Genomic DNA, 18,346 nt, shown 5'->3' on the forward strand with positions numbered 1-18,346 from the left:
TCAGCACATTAAGGAAAAAAGGACTACATGTCTGCTGTCTTGGTGTGCTGAAAAACTATATATACAAGCAGGCAGACACAGTGCCAGGGCAAGGATGGCCCTCCCCAGCCAGAAAGTGATGTCATCCTGGGGGGACTGATTCAGGCTGTCAGTAAAGCAAAGCCTGAAATCTCCTCTCCTTCACCCTTCACTTTTCTCATACTCATATTGCAAAGGGTGATCAAGTTTTATTTTTCACCAGATTTGCTTGTTTTTTAGATCACATGGGCCAAATTATTCATCCTATCACAAATAATCACACCATTTCTCGTAGAAACTGTAAGCCGTTTTTACGGCAATATGAAAATTGGCTTTTAATTACTCCAGAAACCTTGCATACACTTTATATTTTTTTCCCTTAATTTAATACTTCCTACTCTGGATAAAAGTAAAGTTCAAACATTGCATGCATTCCCTTGCTAAGTAGTGAAGATTAATTCTATAATTCCATATAAGGGAGATTTCATTTAAAGTTTCATCTTACATTTGTTTGTCACTAAATGTACTTCTAAAAAGTATGCTGTCTGTGTAGTACCCACATACGTAGTCTTCAGCAGTGCATAATGGACTTAAGATGTGAGGACAACATAATTGTGCTCTTTAGTAACTTCCACTGATGGCTGGAAATGATGATCATGTATCAACAGATGAGAAGAAGGCTGAGGTACTTAACTCTTTTGCCTCAGTCTTCACTGATAACTGCTCTCCTCGCCTCTCCTGGGTCATGGGACTGCAAGATGGTGAACAGGGGGGTAGACCCTCTCTCACAGTAGAGGAGGATCAGATTCACGAATATCTGAGGAATATGAACATATATAAGTCCATGGGACCTGATGAGATGCATCCCAGAGTCCTGAGGGAATTGGCAGATGTGGTTGCCAAGTCACTCTCCATGATATTTGAAAAGTCATGGCAGTCAGCAGAAGTCCCTGGTGACTGGAAGAAGGGTAACATTGTGCCCATTTTTAAAAAGGGTAGAAAAGATGACCCTGGGGACTACTGACTTGTCAGCCTCACGTCTGTGCCTGGGAAGATCATGGAACAGATCCTCCAAGAAGCTATGCTAAAGCACATGGAGGACAGGGAAGTGATTAGAGACAGCCAGCATGGCTTCATCAGGGGCAAATCCTGTCTGAGAAAATTGATGGCTTTCTATGATGGGGTAACCATAGCAGTGGATACGGGTAAACTGACAGATGTGATCTATCTAGGCTTCTGTAAAGTCTTTGACACGGTCCCCCACAACATCCTTCTCTCTAAATTGGAGAGATATGGATTTGATGGGTGGACTGTACGGTGGATAAGAAACTGGTTGGATGGTCATGTTCTAAGAGTAATGGTTGATGGCTCAATGTCCAGATGGAGGTCTGTGACAAGTGGTGTCCCTCAGGGGTCCGTACTGAGACCGGTGCTGTTCAATGTCTTTATCAATGATATTGACAGTGAGGAGGAGTGCACTCTCAGCAAGTTTGCAGATGACACCAAGCTGAGTGGTGTAGTTGCCACACCGGAAGGATGGGATATCAACCAGAGTGACCTGGACAGACTGGAGAAGCGGGCACCTGGGTTGGGGCAATCCCCATTTTGAGTGCATGATAGGGGTGGATGTGCTTGAGAGCAGTCCTGCAGAGAAGGACCTGGGGGTGCTGGTCCATGAGAAGCTCGACATGATCTGGCAATGTGCGCTTGCAGCCCAGAAGACCAACTGTATCCCGGGATGCATCCAAAGAAGCGTGGCCAGCAGGTTGAGGGAGGTGATTCTGCCCCTCTATTCCTCTCTTGTGAGACCTCATCTGGAACACTCTGTCCAGTTCTGGAATCCTTAATGTAAGAAGGATACAGAACTGTTGGAATGGGTCCAGAGGAGTGCTATAAAGATGATCGGGAGGCTGGAGCACGTTCCCTATGAGGACAGGCTGAGAGAGTTGGGGTTGTTCAAACTGGAGAAGAGAAGGCTCAGAGGAGATCTTATAGCGACCTTCCAGTACCTCATGGGGGCTACAGAAAAGCTGGAGAAGGGCTATTCATAAAGCCTTGTGGGGATAGGACCAGGAGGAATAGGTATAAACTGGAGAGGAACTGATTAAGACTAGATATTATGAAGAATTTATTCACTATGAGAGTGGTGGGACACTGGCACAGCTTGCGCAGGGAGGTTGTAGCTGCCCCATCCCTGGAGGTGTTCAAGGCCAGGTTGGATGGGGCCTTGGGCAGCTTGACCTAGTGGGATGTCCCTGCCCACGGCAGGGGTGTTGGAACTAGATGATCTTTAAGTTCCCTTCTAACCCAAACTGATTCTAAGGTGCAGATAATGCAGTGAGTGAGGTTTGCTTTTCTGGCTTTGTTCTTTCAGCTTTGCTCTACGTTGGAAGCTGGTGACAGGGATTTTCACAGCCTCAAGCAGTCACCTGTTTCCAGGAACCAGCACAGCACCATGTCATTCACATTACTGGTCACACAAGGAAAGGTGCAAGCACACGAGATGTGTTTGGAGTATCAAGAACACAGTAAAATTTGTTCAGACTTTTAGCCCTGAAACCATTCTGCATCCCGGCTGGAGGGATTCCTATCAAAAGCTTTTTTTTTCCTAACAACCAATGTTTGTTTTACTGTCAGGCTACAGTTAGCTCTGATGTGGTTTGAGGAGCAGAAGAGGATGAAGAAAAGGACTGTTTCCTTCTTGCTTCTTTGTAATTGTACAATGTTCAAATTCTTGGCCTCATGCCATGCAAGCTCGAGAATAAAACAAAGGTGCTTCAAACTGATGACAGTATAAATGACAAGGTATCTTTTATACAAATAGTGCACATGCCGTAAGGAAGTGCTCTCAGTGTAAGACAAATCAGCTTATGTCAGAGAAAACTTTCAGTCTTTCTAGGCAAGATCTTTGGCAGATGATTAAGAGACTCATGGTTTTTTTCTTAAAAAAAATAAAATAAAATCTAGAAATATCTATTAAAAAAAAAAATAGCTGTTGACTTTGGTTTTACTTCATTGTTATTTTTAGTATATATTATCATCATCTGAAAAAGGAAATTCAGTTAACTTTGCCTGTAACTTCCTAACATCTGCACCTAGCTTTTCCTTGCAATTTCTTATTTCACAATTCAATTTCTCCTTTTTTATTTTAATCCTGTAGAATTTCTCAGAGAACTAACTCTCTTGCACTGTCTTTCTGCTGAGCAGCCAAGTAGGAATCAGTCCTTTACTTAGGAAATATAATTATCTTTTTAATAAACAGGAGCCAATGCCAAATTTTGTTGCTATCAAGTATTTGCTACAGGTGCTGAGCAAATATGTTACTACACTTCAAATGACATTTCCACACCACAGACTGTTTTTTCCATTTAGCACTTTTTCTAAGCAAAACAAAATATTTCCATGGTAAAATTTACTGCGATAAAGTCAGGCCTTTAAGCAGCTATAGATATAGTCTATAATGGTTAGGAGAGAAATGCTGTTGCTTTCAGATTTCCACCTGTATGTTTGGAAACCAAACTCCTGCATGCTTGCACTATGATCTGGATAAGAGATACACGGCCTTTCCTGAAATTCGACTGGCTTTTGGCATGACTGCCTGACAAGACTGACACACTTCATAAGAAAAAAGGGGACTGTTTCTAAAATGAGCCTTTTTTCAGGTAGCTTTGGGTGCTGGTCTCTTAGTTGCATTTATGCATAAATGAAAGTCTGACAAAAGCAATCTAATTTACGAGGGAAGAAATTTTCATAATATCCTACAGAGTGAATTTCACTTAAATCGTCTAACATTCCGTCCTGTCTCATCACACCCATGAAAATATATGGCTGAATTTCTGTTGATTTGATGCCATGAGCTCACCAGATGTCACTTTATGAAAGATAGCAGGAAAGTATTGACATATAACCTTCTCTGTATCATCTACTTTCCCAAGGCAGCACGGTTTGCCCTCAGTCAGAAGTCATTCTTTTTCAAAGACAAAATTTGTTCTTTCTGGTCTTACGTTTTCGAAATGTAGCATGTGACAGAATATTTCCTTATTTAGCACTCAGAGCTTTCTATCCAACCATCTAGCCTTTGAAACTGAGGAGGACTGGTCACTGTCCTCTCTTCAGCAGGACTTCGTTGTCAGGATCTCTCATTGTCCAGCTTTTGGTGAAAGGAAGAAAAGGAAGCAAAGTTTAAGATTATGTTTTCTGGGTTCTTGCTTGTTGCTTTTTTTCACTCTGCATTGCAGCTGGCGGGTAAGTGCCTCCTGCTTGCCTCCTGTAAAGTGTTTGTGAAACTGCTTCCATGTCCTCCAGCATTTCTGGGTGATTTATGGTTCTGTGGCAGTGCCTATATGTACATTGTTAGTTTGGGACAGAGAGGGATTTGGGAAGCCTCTTAATGGTGGGCAAGAGTGAAGAGCAGAACCTGACAGAAAAATGAAATGGATAGAGAAGGAAGACTGAATTCTTAATGGATTTATTCATATATTGTGTCACTATACTCTCAATAACAACTGAAGATCAGACCTAAGAAAATAATGAGATATGTTTAAATGTCTAGGGTTTTTTTTTTCTTATTCTTTAATTCTGTATTCTGATTTTTGAGCTGTTGGTGTCTGGGTAATGGTTAACAAAATCAGGCAGAAAAAACTTCTGGGGTTGTGAAATGTGAAGTTATTTCTGAGATATTAAGATGTTCACAGATAATGGCTATGCAATCCAAAGTACATGGATAGAGAGGATGGATATAAAGAAAATTATGTTCCTTCAATATTTTAAACAAACTCACTAAATTTACTGGCTTTGATAAAATGGATAAAGTAAATTTTTCTGTGAAATAAAATTGTATGAAGTTTAGGAAATTTTTTGTAGAACTGCAGTAGCAGTGTTACTGCCATCCCTTTCACTATGTTTCTATTAGATGTAGTAAACAGATGGTTTCTGGAGACCTGAATGTTTAAGGGTAAATTCTTTTAGTTTTGTAACTGCGGAGTACAACTGTTATGGATCGCCGTAGAGTATGTGTTTTCTTTTTTAATTGCCCATGGTATCAGTGCAGGCCAGAATAATTATTTTCAGTGTACAGTATGTTATCAACTAAATGGATTTCAATGTTTTGCAGACTTTTAAATTAAATTTCTTTAGCTTTTAAAATACATTTAAATTAAATATGTCTCCCAGTGTTCAAGAGATGTAGCAGGGACCAAAATTGGTTATGAATCCCAAAGGTTTTGGAGGGAAATACAACCAGGTGAATCACAAAGTACACCACAAAGCAGCAGAGCAAATTCGTAATCATGATTCACTACTGCTACTGACACATTCAGTGTAAAACTGAAATTAGCTCGACTGCTTTTACTTTACATTGGAGCCAGTGCTGTAGACATGAGTCAGAAAAACTACTTTGAGAGCTGGGCACTCAATTTCTGGTACAGGTGGACCTTCTAAATTCCACCAGCCTTTCCACATTGACAAATAGTAGTCAGATGCCACTACTACCCAGTCCATGCTGCTTCCTTAGACTGCCACTGGTTTCCCCATGCCATTCCTAGTTTTACATTGCTGTGATTTATAGTAGGTATTGAAGGTCTTGTAGGCCAGCAAAGTGAAAGAGCCAAAAGTACCCTCTGTGAGGCCCAGAGGTGTTCAACCACATCTGTACAGTGAAGAGGAAAGGATATGTGGATTTGGGGGTGGGGAGACAAATAGCTGAGCAAAGACAGCTGTGACTCCACTATAACCTCTACAAACTTTCCTCACCCTGCCAGATCTTATAGGTGTCTTACAGTTTGTAGACGTCAGTGGTCTACAGGGCCATACACCTGGAGGTAGTTGGAAGCAGGGTAATGGTAATAGCAATGTGATTGAGTGCATTCATGTGACTGATGTAAATAAATCCAACAAGCTGTGCTCAGCTCTGCTGATGCTGCCGACTGCCACTAACCCAGTGACATACAATAATGAAATACATATATTGTCTACTATATTGCTTTTAATCAGTAAAATTGATATTGCACTGGAGTCTCTTGAAAAACTTCATGTTTTAATCTGGTATGAATGCAATAGCTCCTTGTTCATGGGAATGGGAAGCAGAATCATGTCATATATCCACTATCCATACGTTCTGTATTAACCATTTACCATGTATTTTGTTCTACAGACACTGAAGAATTTCTTATAAATAATGAAGTCAGCAAACTTTGTCTTCAGGCATCTGTTGCACAGTCAGTTAGAACTGCCACTTGCCATCAAGACAATGAATCACAAAAATTCAGGTGGATCACTGATCATCAGCTTATGAGTGTAAGACTGAACCTATGCCTGGGGGTGCTGTCAAAGGATGATCAGGCTGTGATCACCCTGCACCCCTGTAATCAAACAAGTGAGCTCCAGTGGTGGGAATGCAGAAATGAAAGCCTTCTTGCAATCAAAGGACAAGATTTGTTTCTCAGTCCTGGTGATGAAGAATATGATAATGTTTTGCTAAAGATGGGGCTGAGTGCAAAGAATAAGTGGAAGATCTATGGGGCCACGGATGTTTTATGTTCCCAGGGAAACGAAGGTGCAAAAGACTGATTGTTTCACCCTTTGCACTAATTTCTTTGTGTTAGACTGTTTTGTATCTTTGGCTCTGACTATTCAGATCCCTTGAGTGACAATTAGAGTTTTAGAAAATCGGTGTACTGAGGGAGTTAGCCTTAAATTTAATGTCATATTTATGGCCAAGTATGTGTTATATACATATAACATAGATATTTATATATTATGTAGTACACAGATTTTTTTTAGTGTATGTCTTACAGTATGTTAGTATTATAAGAATTACATATATTATATATTCTCTAAACATATATTATATATTGATATATACATATACACACATTTACTTACTCTTATGCTGTGTATAAGTATTCTCTAAAGTCACTATTGCTCACCATACTGTGTCACTACCTAGTTGATAGAGAGTATAAACATTGGTAAGTTGCTTATACAGCAATGTGAAAAAGAAATTGCATCCTGAAGAAAGATGCAAAATACGGGTGAGCTAAGAGGGCTGGAAGTACCAGTGTAGGCAGAGGAATCGTAGCTTTTATGACTCAGCAGATGAGGAGGCTCATGGAAGAGTTATAATTACCAATGCAGTTATCCTTTGTGATTAGCTGAAGTCTAATTGCTCTGAATGTTTTTTCCCACATCCAGAATGAATGTTCTAAAACACATCTCACAGGATATTTGAAGTATTAAACTCAGCCTTGCATGTGGGAGCTGCTCCACTCTGTGTGAGATACTTAAATGGTCACTGGAATAAGAACAGAGACAGATTGTCCAATGAGATATTTACTTTTGACAGAAATCAAGAATTTTAAATATTAGTTCCTTCTCTTACACATTTTACAAAAATCTTTGCTTTGTTCAAAATAATAGTATCTTAAGGCAGAGCTCTGGAGCTTTATCAAGTTTGGAAAAGCATCCTTGTTAGATTAAAATTCTAGTTGTAGACCTCACCTACAAAAAGTTACTTTACATCAGAAAAGCATTACTCTAAAACATATATCAGTGGCTTAAGTCTGAAAAAGTGCTGAAATGAATTTTATTACGGTTATGGAAAGAGTAACACAGCCATTAGCAGAGGCTTCACCTTTTTTTAGTTTACATTCATTGAGTTTTTTCCATACTATCTTTATAATTTTGTCTTCTCAGAGATTTTTACACTGCTAGGAAATGCTTTTGGGGCGCCCTGTGTATTCCCTTTCATGTACAATAAGCAGTGGTATGCTGAGTGCACAGATGCTGGCCGGTCAGACGGCTGGCTCTGGTGTGCAACCACTGCAGATTATGACACAGACCAGCGGTATGGATTTTGTCCATCAAAAGGTAAGTTACTTGTTTCTATGCAGTTCTCCTCAGAGTGTTGTTGGCAAACCAGCACTAGCAGAGTATTAATATCTTTATAATAATGCATAGTTTACAAGAATATATGTGTTTTAATATATGATGTGTTGCCACATCTACCAACACTCTACACAAGGAAACCACACATTGCATAAAGATGTGGACAGAAGTTGTGATTGAAGAGTAAAAACAGTGTGCATTTCCCTCTAATTGTGGAGGTGTTGCCGACCAGCATGATAATTTTGAGCTCTTCACTGTTTCTGAGCCTGGAGATGTGCTGTCACCAAAGTACAAACCTTCCCTGAGGACCCCCACTGCCAAGGACATAAGCTCAAAAATGAGTGCTGCCAGAAGATTAATGATGAAGTTAACGTTTCGGTCTGCATGATTCCCATGAATATATTTTTACTGAAGTGGAATGTCTCCTCTTACTCATGCTATTAAGCCCTGTTCATATTGCCTGGGAAACATTTTTTTCCACCCCTCCTGACAAACGCTCTCCGTCTGTGGCATTTCTCTACTACTTCAATCTCTTCAAATCCTAGGGTCACTTCCCTTTCCATCTGTCTTTATAGCCTTGCTATCTACATGACATCTTTGCATTCAAGGCACTGAAGACTCCTTCTGACACTTCTCAGCTTTCCCCTGTATTCCTCCCCATTGTTCCTGTTCAACCTTGTCTTTTATTGTTAAAATGCCCCTTTAGTCTGGTTAACTCAAAACGTGCTTTTGGTGTGGTTCAAATCCATAGTCAAATATGCTTTCCAGGTCCCTAGAAAGATATCTAGAATGTTGAGCCTAAAAGGCATGTGTCATAGGGTCAACAAATAATTTTCAAAGCTTTTGAAAGCTGGTCTCAGCTTTCAGTTTTTGTTTTGTTTTGTTTTTTTTTTTTTTTAATTCAACTTCATACTGCCTTTTGGGAATAATCAAGTATCTGATTCAATTCTGTATTGTGCTTGTTTGAGCATGTATAGATCTACAAACCAAAGATGTAAAGAAAATCGGAAGAGGAACACAATGCAGCTCAGCACCATTGTAGTGCCCATGCCCTGAAACTGCGCAAGGGACACATCCAGAAGCTCTTTGCAAAGGAGGATATTTATCTAAGAAAATTTTGGACAGGTCTAGAGCTAGTTCTCACAACTGTTAGTGGGAATCATTGTCTAGAAAAAGATGTTGCATGCCTTTTCACAGATTTCACCTAGGACTTCTGCCACAGTACCCCACGTAATGTATATTTCTACAGAATTGTTCCCTTGTAGTGATTCCTTAATTATGTATCTTCAGGGAACAGGAAGAAATATTTCCCAGGTCTACCCATCAGTTTATGGGACTTGATTTTGCCTTTCCCCATCCTACTCATAACATTTTCAGTGCTCTTGAAAAAGCAGAGTAGGTGACACTTAATGAGAATGCCATGCATAGCAAGAACTGGCAACTCATTTTTATGCATGTGAGTAAATATCACTCCCCAAATAATTTTTATCCACAGATAAAGACACCACCTGGACTACAGATTTGTCAACAAATGTCCACTACCAAATAAACTCTGAATCAGCTCTCACATGGCACCAAGCCAGGAAGAGCTGTCAGCAGCAAAATGCAGAATTACTGAGTATCACAAACATTCATGAGCAAACATACGTTAAAGGTAAGGAAGTAAAGCAAACACTTACTTATGTACATGATCTGTACAGGCCATCATCACAACTAAGGACGATTTGGTATGTTTTAGACTAATATTTATGGACCTAAACATGCATGTGGAAGTAAATAAAATCTTTCAGAATTTGCAAGTTCATGACAGAATCATTGCCAATGTTAACCATAATTCAAAGTATTTGTGCATCCTGCAAGTGTATGTCTGAATTTCTATTTTAAAACGTTGTCTTATATTAAAATGTCATTGATTTATTTTTAAAATCAATAGAAAATTCTGAAAAGTAAATGAAAGTTTTGGTTTTGGTCAGAAGAAACTTTTAAGACAAATTGAAATAAGAGAAAAAGAGATGTATTTGTGCCAAAACAGATACATGCTTTGTGCCAAATGTGGTCTGACATCTAATTTTTTTATTCGTTTCACAAACCAAAATATATCAGCTATTTATAGATTCTAAATTGATCATGATTATACCTACCCATGTATTGCTGGAGGAACAAGATGGAAGAAAGTCTTTCTTGTTATTTTAATGAAGAATTCCACCTCTAAGAGCTTTATTATTATTATTCATACCTACACTGCACCAATAATTCTAGTATAGTTAAGTCCCATGTTGTGCAGAATTTAGACTGTTCTACAGAAACACTTTTGTTTTGGATATACTTTTTGGCATCTCATCTGTGCTCATTTTGCATTAAGTGATTGAATAAGAGAGTGAGTTTTTTTTTTCATTGCTTTTCACAGTAATCAAAGCTTTGGCGTTTTTCGATATCTTAGTATCTAAGGATATTTTTAGTTAGATATTTAAGAACTGTAAGTCTTCCTAGGGACATTATTAGGGTCTACTGCTAATAAAAAAGTGAACTATGAAATCATTTATCTTCTTTTGGTTACTTAGACTTAACAGAAGGTACAGATTCTGCACTGTGGATTGGACTCAACAGACTGGATTTGAGGAGCGGATGGGAGTGGATTGGAAGCAGCCCTTTCCAGTACTTAAACTGGGCTCCAGGTAGCTATGATGTTGTTTGATGCTGTATTTCCAAAGAAAAAATATACATACCTCAAATACTGCTTTAAATTCTATTATCAGAAATGTCACACGTATTTTATACTTTTCTTGCTTTAGCTTTACAAAAACCCCCCTTTTTTAAAAATAAAAGGCAGAAATTTCTATGTAATGCAAAAATATTTTAGCTCTGAAAGCAATACTGTCTTTCCCAAAAATATGTTCCCCTATTTCTTGTCTCTAGCAAGAAAACTATGAGAGGGTTACACGTTCACATCCACTTAAATGATACTACATTTCATACAGACATTCCCACTAACAGAGACCTACCTCAGTTTTTGCCAAAGCTGGGAAAGACTTGATCTTTAGGGCTTTATCTTCAGCCAGAATTGATTTCTTCTGTGTTTCTTAGTGCTGAGCAATCTATTTGCCTTTCAATAAAGTTTCCTTTTTTTTTTCCCCCATGCCTTTCTCAAAGGAAGCCCATCTCCAGAAATTGAAAAGCTCTGTGCAGTTTTGAATCCTGAAACAAAAGCTAAATGGCAAAATTGGGAATGTGATCAGAAACTTGGTTATATTTGTAAGAAAACAAACTTTACTTTGGCTCCCTCAGGTATGTTGATGTATGTTGACAGTTAAAAGTAGAAGCTGTTATATGAATTGCTCTGCATTCACATTGACCTTGATGAGCAGGAGAATTTTATTAAAAATAGAAACTACTTCTTGTTTTACTTGCTTGCTTTTTACAACCGTTAGATCATTCTAGTCTGATCTCCAGTGCCACAGCACACAGCATGAAATAGATAAAAGCAAAGCACTTTTGACTTGTCCATCTGTGCATGATTTGGTAGTTGTGTCTCCCCTTTGAATACATGCACTACTGAGCATGAAAATGAGAACAAACCAAAAATTAGTCTTCAGAAGAGGGACATTATTAAAAATAAGCAAAAGAAAGACAGATCCAACACACTGCAAAGTTAAAAGATATTTTAAGTGCCTAAAGATTTTAAATCATGTTTATGTTTACTATGTTTTATGTCCATCACTTCCTTATAATGAGGATTTCCACTGAAAATTCTTAGATTAGAACTTTTGGACAGAATAAATAAAAATATTTTCAGTGTCCTGTCCCTTGCAAGGCATTTGAACTCTCCTAAAATACTGATATTTTTCCTAGGTGACATTGGGCTCATTACTTGCCCAGGTGGATGGCTACCATATATAGATCACTGTTACAAGATCTTCAGGGAGAACAAAGCTTGGGAAGAAGCATTGACCTCTTGTCAGAAGGAAGGCAGTCAGCTGGCAAGCATCCAAAGCCTTGAGGAGCACAGCTTTATGGTGTCTCAGCTTGGGTACAGTGAGTGTTTCCAGGGGGCACTTTTGCCTTTGTCTGCACATAAGAAGCACCAGCGGAATCAAGATGTAGCATTTCTATTACTGCAGCAAAAGACGTGCTAGGAGCCAGTGGTCTGGCAGTGTTAGGCTGGTAGTGCTTTCCTTTCTGCTGCCTTCTGTACTTCAACTTGCAAGCTTACTCAACTGTCTTGACTTCCGTGAGGGTAGAAGGATATCATCCCAGTGAGAAGCTTTCTTAGTGAAAGGTCTATGAAATAAAACTTCCACCTTGAAAGAGTGCTTTTTAATGGAAAACCATCACATATGCCCTGCTTTCTTTGCATTTGGGGAGCTTCTAGTGTGGTTCTAAGTCATTCTTTATGTCTTGTGGTCAACCAGCACCCACATCAGCAAGTTCACAGGTCTCTGCAGAGTGATAGGAGAAACCTACTAAGGAAAAGATTAGGTCTCTTCATTGCCAGGTGGAAAAGGTCAGCAAAGCTAGACAAATTGGTTTCCAGGCAGCAAGCTGTAGAATTGCCTCATCTGCGTAAAGAACCATACTCGGGTCACTGGACCTCACATGTCAGTGTGGTCTCACCACGGCCTTTTTAATATCCCTGGCGGGAATGTGAGGAGTGTGTAGACACGTTGCTACTTTTTGCCCCTGTTAACTATATGTTGGTTTTTGGTTTTTATTCATGCATAAAGGTAGTAAAAGCCTTAATTAACTACTGAAAAAGTGACAGATATTGAAGACAGAAAAAATTCTTTCTTCAGAAATAGTAATGTGTCTGCTTAGTGTCAAAACATACAAGGAGATATTTTTTGTTTCTTATACTTTTTGATTTTAGTATCATTCCTCAGTTTAGTGATACTGAAAAAAACTGTGAGTTTCCTCTCGTATCTTTCTTTTTCATTTTTTTTTTTTGAATGAGGTCTAAATTTACCTCTGATTTTTCTTTCTTTCCTTTCATTAAGAACTCCTAAACCATAGGACCATACACCCATTTATGCCCAATCCTAGAGATAATTTTGTCCAGCCTTGGCTTGGAGCAGGACCAGCTTCAAAGTCAGATCCAGTTGCTGAATGTCTTCCCCTACCGAGTTTTGGATGTCACGACAATTCTGATTTTACTTGTTGCTTAAACAATTGACATATGGCTGGAGGTCTGGGCCTAGAGACTTTCTGTTCTTTTTTTTTTTTTTTTTTTGTTGAAAGAAACTTTAAATATTTGTGCTTCAAGATAAAAACCTCAGTATTTTAAAATCTGACCAGTGAAACAGAACCTAAAATGTAAGTATTCATACAGCTCTATCATACCACCACAGTGTGTTAACGTTAAGCCAGTAATTTACTCTTCTTGCACTGCTATGAGGAGAAGAAGCAAAAGTTTTTGCTTTAGTGCATGCATTTCATTACAACCTAATTTTCCAAAACATACTGGTTTTATTCTAATATGTACTTGAAAATATTAATTTAGAAAATGATCATGCATCGCACTAAATAATTTTATGTTTCAGAAATTTATGAAAGGGATTATATATCCTAGATCTTGAGCACGCTGTGAAAAGCATGTCCAGGCAGGAGAGTTCTTTTCTAGTTCTGTGTTTCCATATTTCAGAGTCAACAGACAAGCTGTGGATTGGGCTGAACGACCGTAGGGTTCAAATGTATTTTGAATGGAGTGATGGGACTCCAGTGACATACACAAAGTGGCACCTGGGAGAGCCATCTACCACAAACAACAGACCTGAAGATTGTGTACTGATCAAGGGACCGGTAACACTATTAAATACATCTCTTACTTTCATATTGAAACTCATATCTTAATAAAATAACAATGTGCCCCACTATTTCGGCAACTGACTAGGGCCAGAAAAAGTGATGCAAGGACAAAGGATGAGACTAAATATGACCTTTCATTGAAAAAAAAAAAAAAAGAAAAAATAAAAGCAGAGCAATACTGCATCACTGGTGAAATCTTCTCTTTGAATTCATTTGGAAGTCACAGATAAAATTATTAGGGCTATAAAACAGGTCTCAGAATGTCATTTGAGTACATTCTCCCACTCCTTTTCTTCTGATGGTAAAGGTGGCATGTGGGGATCCCTGCTGCCTCCTTTGTGCCTGCTTATTTGTCCATCCTGAGACGGCACAACTGCTTGTGCAGGGCCCTGTAGAACAGGGCAGGGACCGGCTGCCCGCACCTTAAAATCTTCTTGTCACTGCCAGCAGTAGACTACTATATCCCAGTCTACTATTTCACTGAATGTGAGCAGATTTATTTTTGTTATCAGCTAGGGGAATTGATAAGGGAAAAAAAAGAACTTCTATTTCAAAATGAAAGGAGAAAGTAAATGAATAATTTTCATTTTAAGAAAGATTTTATTAATTTTCTTTAGATTATTCATCTCAATCGCACTGTTATTTTATTCTTTTTCCTTCCACAGGATGGCTACTGGGCAGACCATGTCTGTGAGAAGAAAGTTGGTTACATTTGTAAGAGGAAACCTATGTCACAAACAGCTGCAGGAAAAGAAATTACTGATACAAATTGCAAAAATGTAAGTATATGAGAATGGAACATCAATTTCCCAGATCAAATAAGTACTTCATCTGGTAATCATCTACAATTATTTGAATTATTTCTATTATTTATATATGAATTTTCTTTTTTTTTGAAGTTTTCCTCTCTCTCAGGCAATTTAAACTTTAGAAAGCCACTTATAGAAACCACTTTGAAGGAATCTGTAATTTCTAAGTTTTTTTGTAATTTGTAAGTTTTCTAGTTCATGATATTCACCATTATTTTGTTTCATTCATTTTGAAATGGTATAGTTCACTTAATAAACAACATCACAGTTATTTAAAAGCTATATGGAAATCCTAAAATCATGTTACAGGGCTGGAGAAGATATGGGACCTATTGCTATTTTATTGGACAAGTTCCAGCAACATTTTCAGAAGCAAACACCGCTTGTGAAGGAGAAAAAGGTTACTTAGCCACAGTTGAAAGTAGGTATGATAACGAATTTTACTTGGCTTTTAAATAGGTAATGTTTTTATGTTCTGAAATATTCCTGGAACCATAACTCTAGCACAATGTCAAACAGCAAATTATCTAAGATACAGATAAGGTGTCTAGTTGAACAATGAAAAAATCTCACTTTTGTCAGTTGATTCATAGAGACTCAGAATCCTATTGTGAGATCCTGTCCTCAAGTCTGAAGCAAGGAAAAGGAGAAAAGGAGTAATCATCAGATTAGACATGTAGGATTTGGATAAATTATTTCATTTTCACTTGAGTCTTTATAATCCCTTCACAGGTATGAACAAGCCTATCTGACTAGCCTTGTTGGGCTGAGGCCTGAGAAATATTTCTGGCTTGGTCTTTCTGATGTGGAGGATCAGGGCACCTTCAGGTGGGCCAATGGTGAGGCTGTCTCCTTCACGCACTGGGGTGCGACAATGCCTGGTAGGTGTCATGACAGAGGATGGTAGGTTCTCTCTGAGGTCATGGTCCCTGTTTGGGTTTGCATCAGCCATGTACTCTGAATTTTATACTTTAAACTTTCACAATACTTTACAAGAACTGGCAGTTCTCAAACTCCATCTTTTAATTTCAAAGGGAACAATTTGAACCACAGATGTATTTTAGGACATCTGATATATTTATCCATAAGATTACCCTTTTGGCTCATCTTCAGTTGTGGTTTAACCCCAGCTGGCAACTCAGCACCACGCAGCCCCTCTCTCAATCCTCCCCCTACCCTGGTGGGATGCAATTGCTCACCACCTGCTGACTGGTGCCCAGTCTGTCCCAGAGCAGTGATCACAGTGCTCTGACCAACTCAGTTTATGCGCTGAGCATGATATCATATGGTCTTGAGCACCTGCTCCCTGCCTAAGCATGGGAAACTGAAAAGTCCCTGACTTAGTATAACACTACTTAATATACTGATGGTTTTAGTTGTTGATATCAACATTATTCTTGCACTAAATCCAAAACATAGCACTATAGTAGCTACTAGAAAGAGAACCAACACTATCCCAGCCAAGATCAGGACTTCTTCATAAAAAGCAAACAGGGAGTTACAGGCAGTTCCTGAGACTATTCCAAATTCACCCCTCTAGTGGCAAATTTGACCTGGGAGAAGAGTCTGAAACAGAGCAACTGTAATAAGGATATTAAGTTAGTTACAAAATCAGAATTAAAAAAATGATGACACCATATTTTTTTTTCCTTGTAATGTTATGAAAACTTCATTGACAGGAGTATACTGAAGCACAGAAAATGAGATTTCAAAGTGCTGTGAGGGAATCTGCTCTCCCCAACATAGACTACATCCCTCCCAGCGATTATTTGTCTGAAAACTTTCTCACAAAGCTTCAGTGAGTTTATAAAATAAAAAATATAATATAATATAATGTAATATAATATAATATAATATAATATAATATAAAAAATCACAAAAGACATAGGGTAATAGAACTTCTGGAAATTCCCTGAAAAGAAAGCTTGCCAGGTAGTGTGTTCTACCAGCAGATAATCAGCTTATAAAAGGATGACAACTTGGAGTTCAGTCTAGAATAGTGACAGAAAACTAGCCTCCTTGCATCTGTTTTTGATGAGGAAGAAAACAGACCTTATGTGCTGGAAAGTTGGTGAGAGTATGGTTGGAAAGTCTACTTCAAACTGAAATACTACGACAATAGACTATGGAACAAATAGATGACCTGAAGAATAGCACGTCATGACTAAGCAGGCTGCAAAAGCATCGAAGAGCTGTAAAGTTTACATTAAGTGAAGTATTTGCTTTGATGTGTGCTAAAACTATAATGGAAGATAAGCGGTGAAAAAAAGGCAAATTTGATGCCAATATTTAAAAAGGTTACAGGGAGATCTGGGGAAATAGAGACCAATGAGTCACTGATAAATTAGCTGAATCTGTAATAAAGAATTGACTAAAGAAGATACAGTGGGAAAAATATATAAACTTGTGTGTGTAAATGGAGGTCACGCTCACAGATCTCCTGGAGCTCCCCCACAGGAGCCAAACCCTTACAAATAAAGGAAATCTAGATAGCATGGTCTATCTCAATTACCAAGAGGTTTTCACCTAATCCAATCCAATCCATTCCAGACAAGCTCTTACATGAATAAAAAAAAATTATCAAAGGGCAAGGAATGGCAGGTTTAGGGTTTTTTTTGTTTGTTTGTTTTTTGTGGTTTTTTTTCTTAATGGGGGCTATTTTTCACTGTGGAAGAGTGTTCATCAACAGAGTCCCATAACGATCTATGCCAAAGCCCATGTTGTTCAACATATTTACAGACATTCTGGGAAGGGTGAAATAGTGGGGTGACAGATCTGCTAATGATACTGAATTATTTCTGATAGTGAAGATAATCCTGTCAGAATACGCAGGATAATAAGTGACTGAGCATGAGCAGTAAAAGGGAAATGAACTTTGACGCTAGTAAACTGATGCTCATAGGAACAAATGTATGTCTTGAATTGACGTAAAATGATGTATTTACAGCTGACCCTTTCATTTCATGATGAATTCTTGGCACCATGTCAGACAGGTGCATTAAAACACCAAGTCTGTGCTCAACAGGAATAAAATCCTAGATAAAATATTAAGAATATTTAGGAAATTAAGAAAGAACACAACTTAGCCATTGTATGATAATTGTATGCATTTGGCTGCATCTTGTGTGATGCATGCATGTCTGGTTTCTTCTGAGAAAATGTACTAAAATTACCGCAAAATTCGTGAGGTAAGTTTCATTATGCCTTCATAAAAAGGTTATGCTACCTTTTACAAAACGGGCTTAGTGTTAATAGGAATGACATTCTCTCTTGAAAACTTGGGACTTCACTGTAAAAAAAGCCACCTTACTTTCTACTCATGGAATTAATTTTCCAGGACAGTCAAAATAAAAAAATAAGGCAAGAACCCATACTGATCATGATCTCATCAAACACAAAATACTACTCCTTGCCTGTGTGAAAAATACCTAAAATATAACTCTGCTATTTGAGTGTTATTGTATGACAATAAATGGATGGCTGCTGCTTGAAGATTTTAGGTAAGAATTAAACGATTTAGACTGTATAAAATATCTGATGTTTTTTGTTTCTCATAAAGGAAGCAAGCCAGGATGCGTAGCCATGACAACTGGGCCTGCAGCTGGATTATGGGATGTTCTTGACTGTGAGACAAAGCAAAAATATATCTGCAAGCAGTGGGCAAAGGGAATAACATCTCCACCTGTTCCAACTACTACTCCAGTTCCCACATGCCCTGAAGGTTGGGTGGCAAACAGTGATAGCAGTTCCTGTTTTAAAGTAAGTGCATAAATAGTTAAAAGAAGAACAAAAGCTTTGAACTGCATGACTGGGGGAGAGGCAGGGGGAGAAAATGG

General features: G+C 38.4%; 1 protein-coding gene across 3 annotated transcripts in view; it reads left to right on the plus strand.

The window, feature by feature from the left end:
- The first annotated feature begins 4,095 nt into the window (after positions 1-4,095).
- LOC104057696 (macrophage mannose receptor 1) overlaps positions 4,096-18,346 on the plus strand; it is a 34,875-nt gene continuing 20,624 nt past the window's right edge. For 2 of the 3 annotated variants that reach the window (XR_008448647.1, XM_054059302.1), the window contains exons 1-12: positions 4,096-4,263; positions 6,170-6,571; positions 7,711-7,884; positions 9,398-9,556; positions 10,464-10,577; positions 11,053-11,187; positions 11,752-11,934; positions 13,538-13,695; positions 14,367-14,480; positions 14,820-14,935; positions 15,243-15,391; positions 18,070-18,269. Coding sequence is in view for 2 of the 3 variants with exons in the window: in XM_054059302.1 (XP_053915277.1) it covers positions 4,209-4,263; positions 6,170-6,571; positions 7,711-7,884; positions 9,398-9,556; positions 10,464-10,577; positions 11,053-11,187; positions 11,752-11,934; positions 13,538-13,695; positions 14,367-14,480; positions 14,820-14,935; positions 15,243-15,391; positions 18,070-18,269 (1,959 nt within the window). In the remaining variant the exon portion in view is untranslated. The remainder of the gene's footprint in view (positions 4,264-6,169; positions 6,572-7,710; positions 7,885-9,397; positions 9,557-10,463; positions 10,578-11,052; positions 11,188-11,751; positions 11,935-13,537; positions 13,696-14,366; positions 14,481-14,819; positions 14,936-15,242; positions 15,392-18,069; positions 18,270-18,346) is intronic. The other variant, XM_054059303.1, reaches the window with a different exon arrangement.

Source organism: Cuculus canorus, chromosome 2 (assembly GCF_017976375.1).
Source record: "Cuculus canorus isolate bCucCan1 chromosome 2, bCucCan1.pri, whole genome shotgun sequence".
Taxonomy (NCBI): domain Eukaryota; kingdom Metazoa; phylum Chordata; class Aves; order Cuculiformes; family Cuculidae; genus Cuculus; species Cuculus canorus.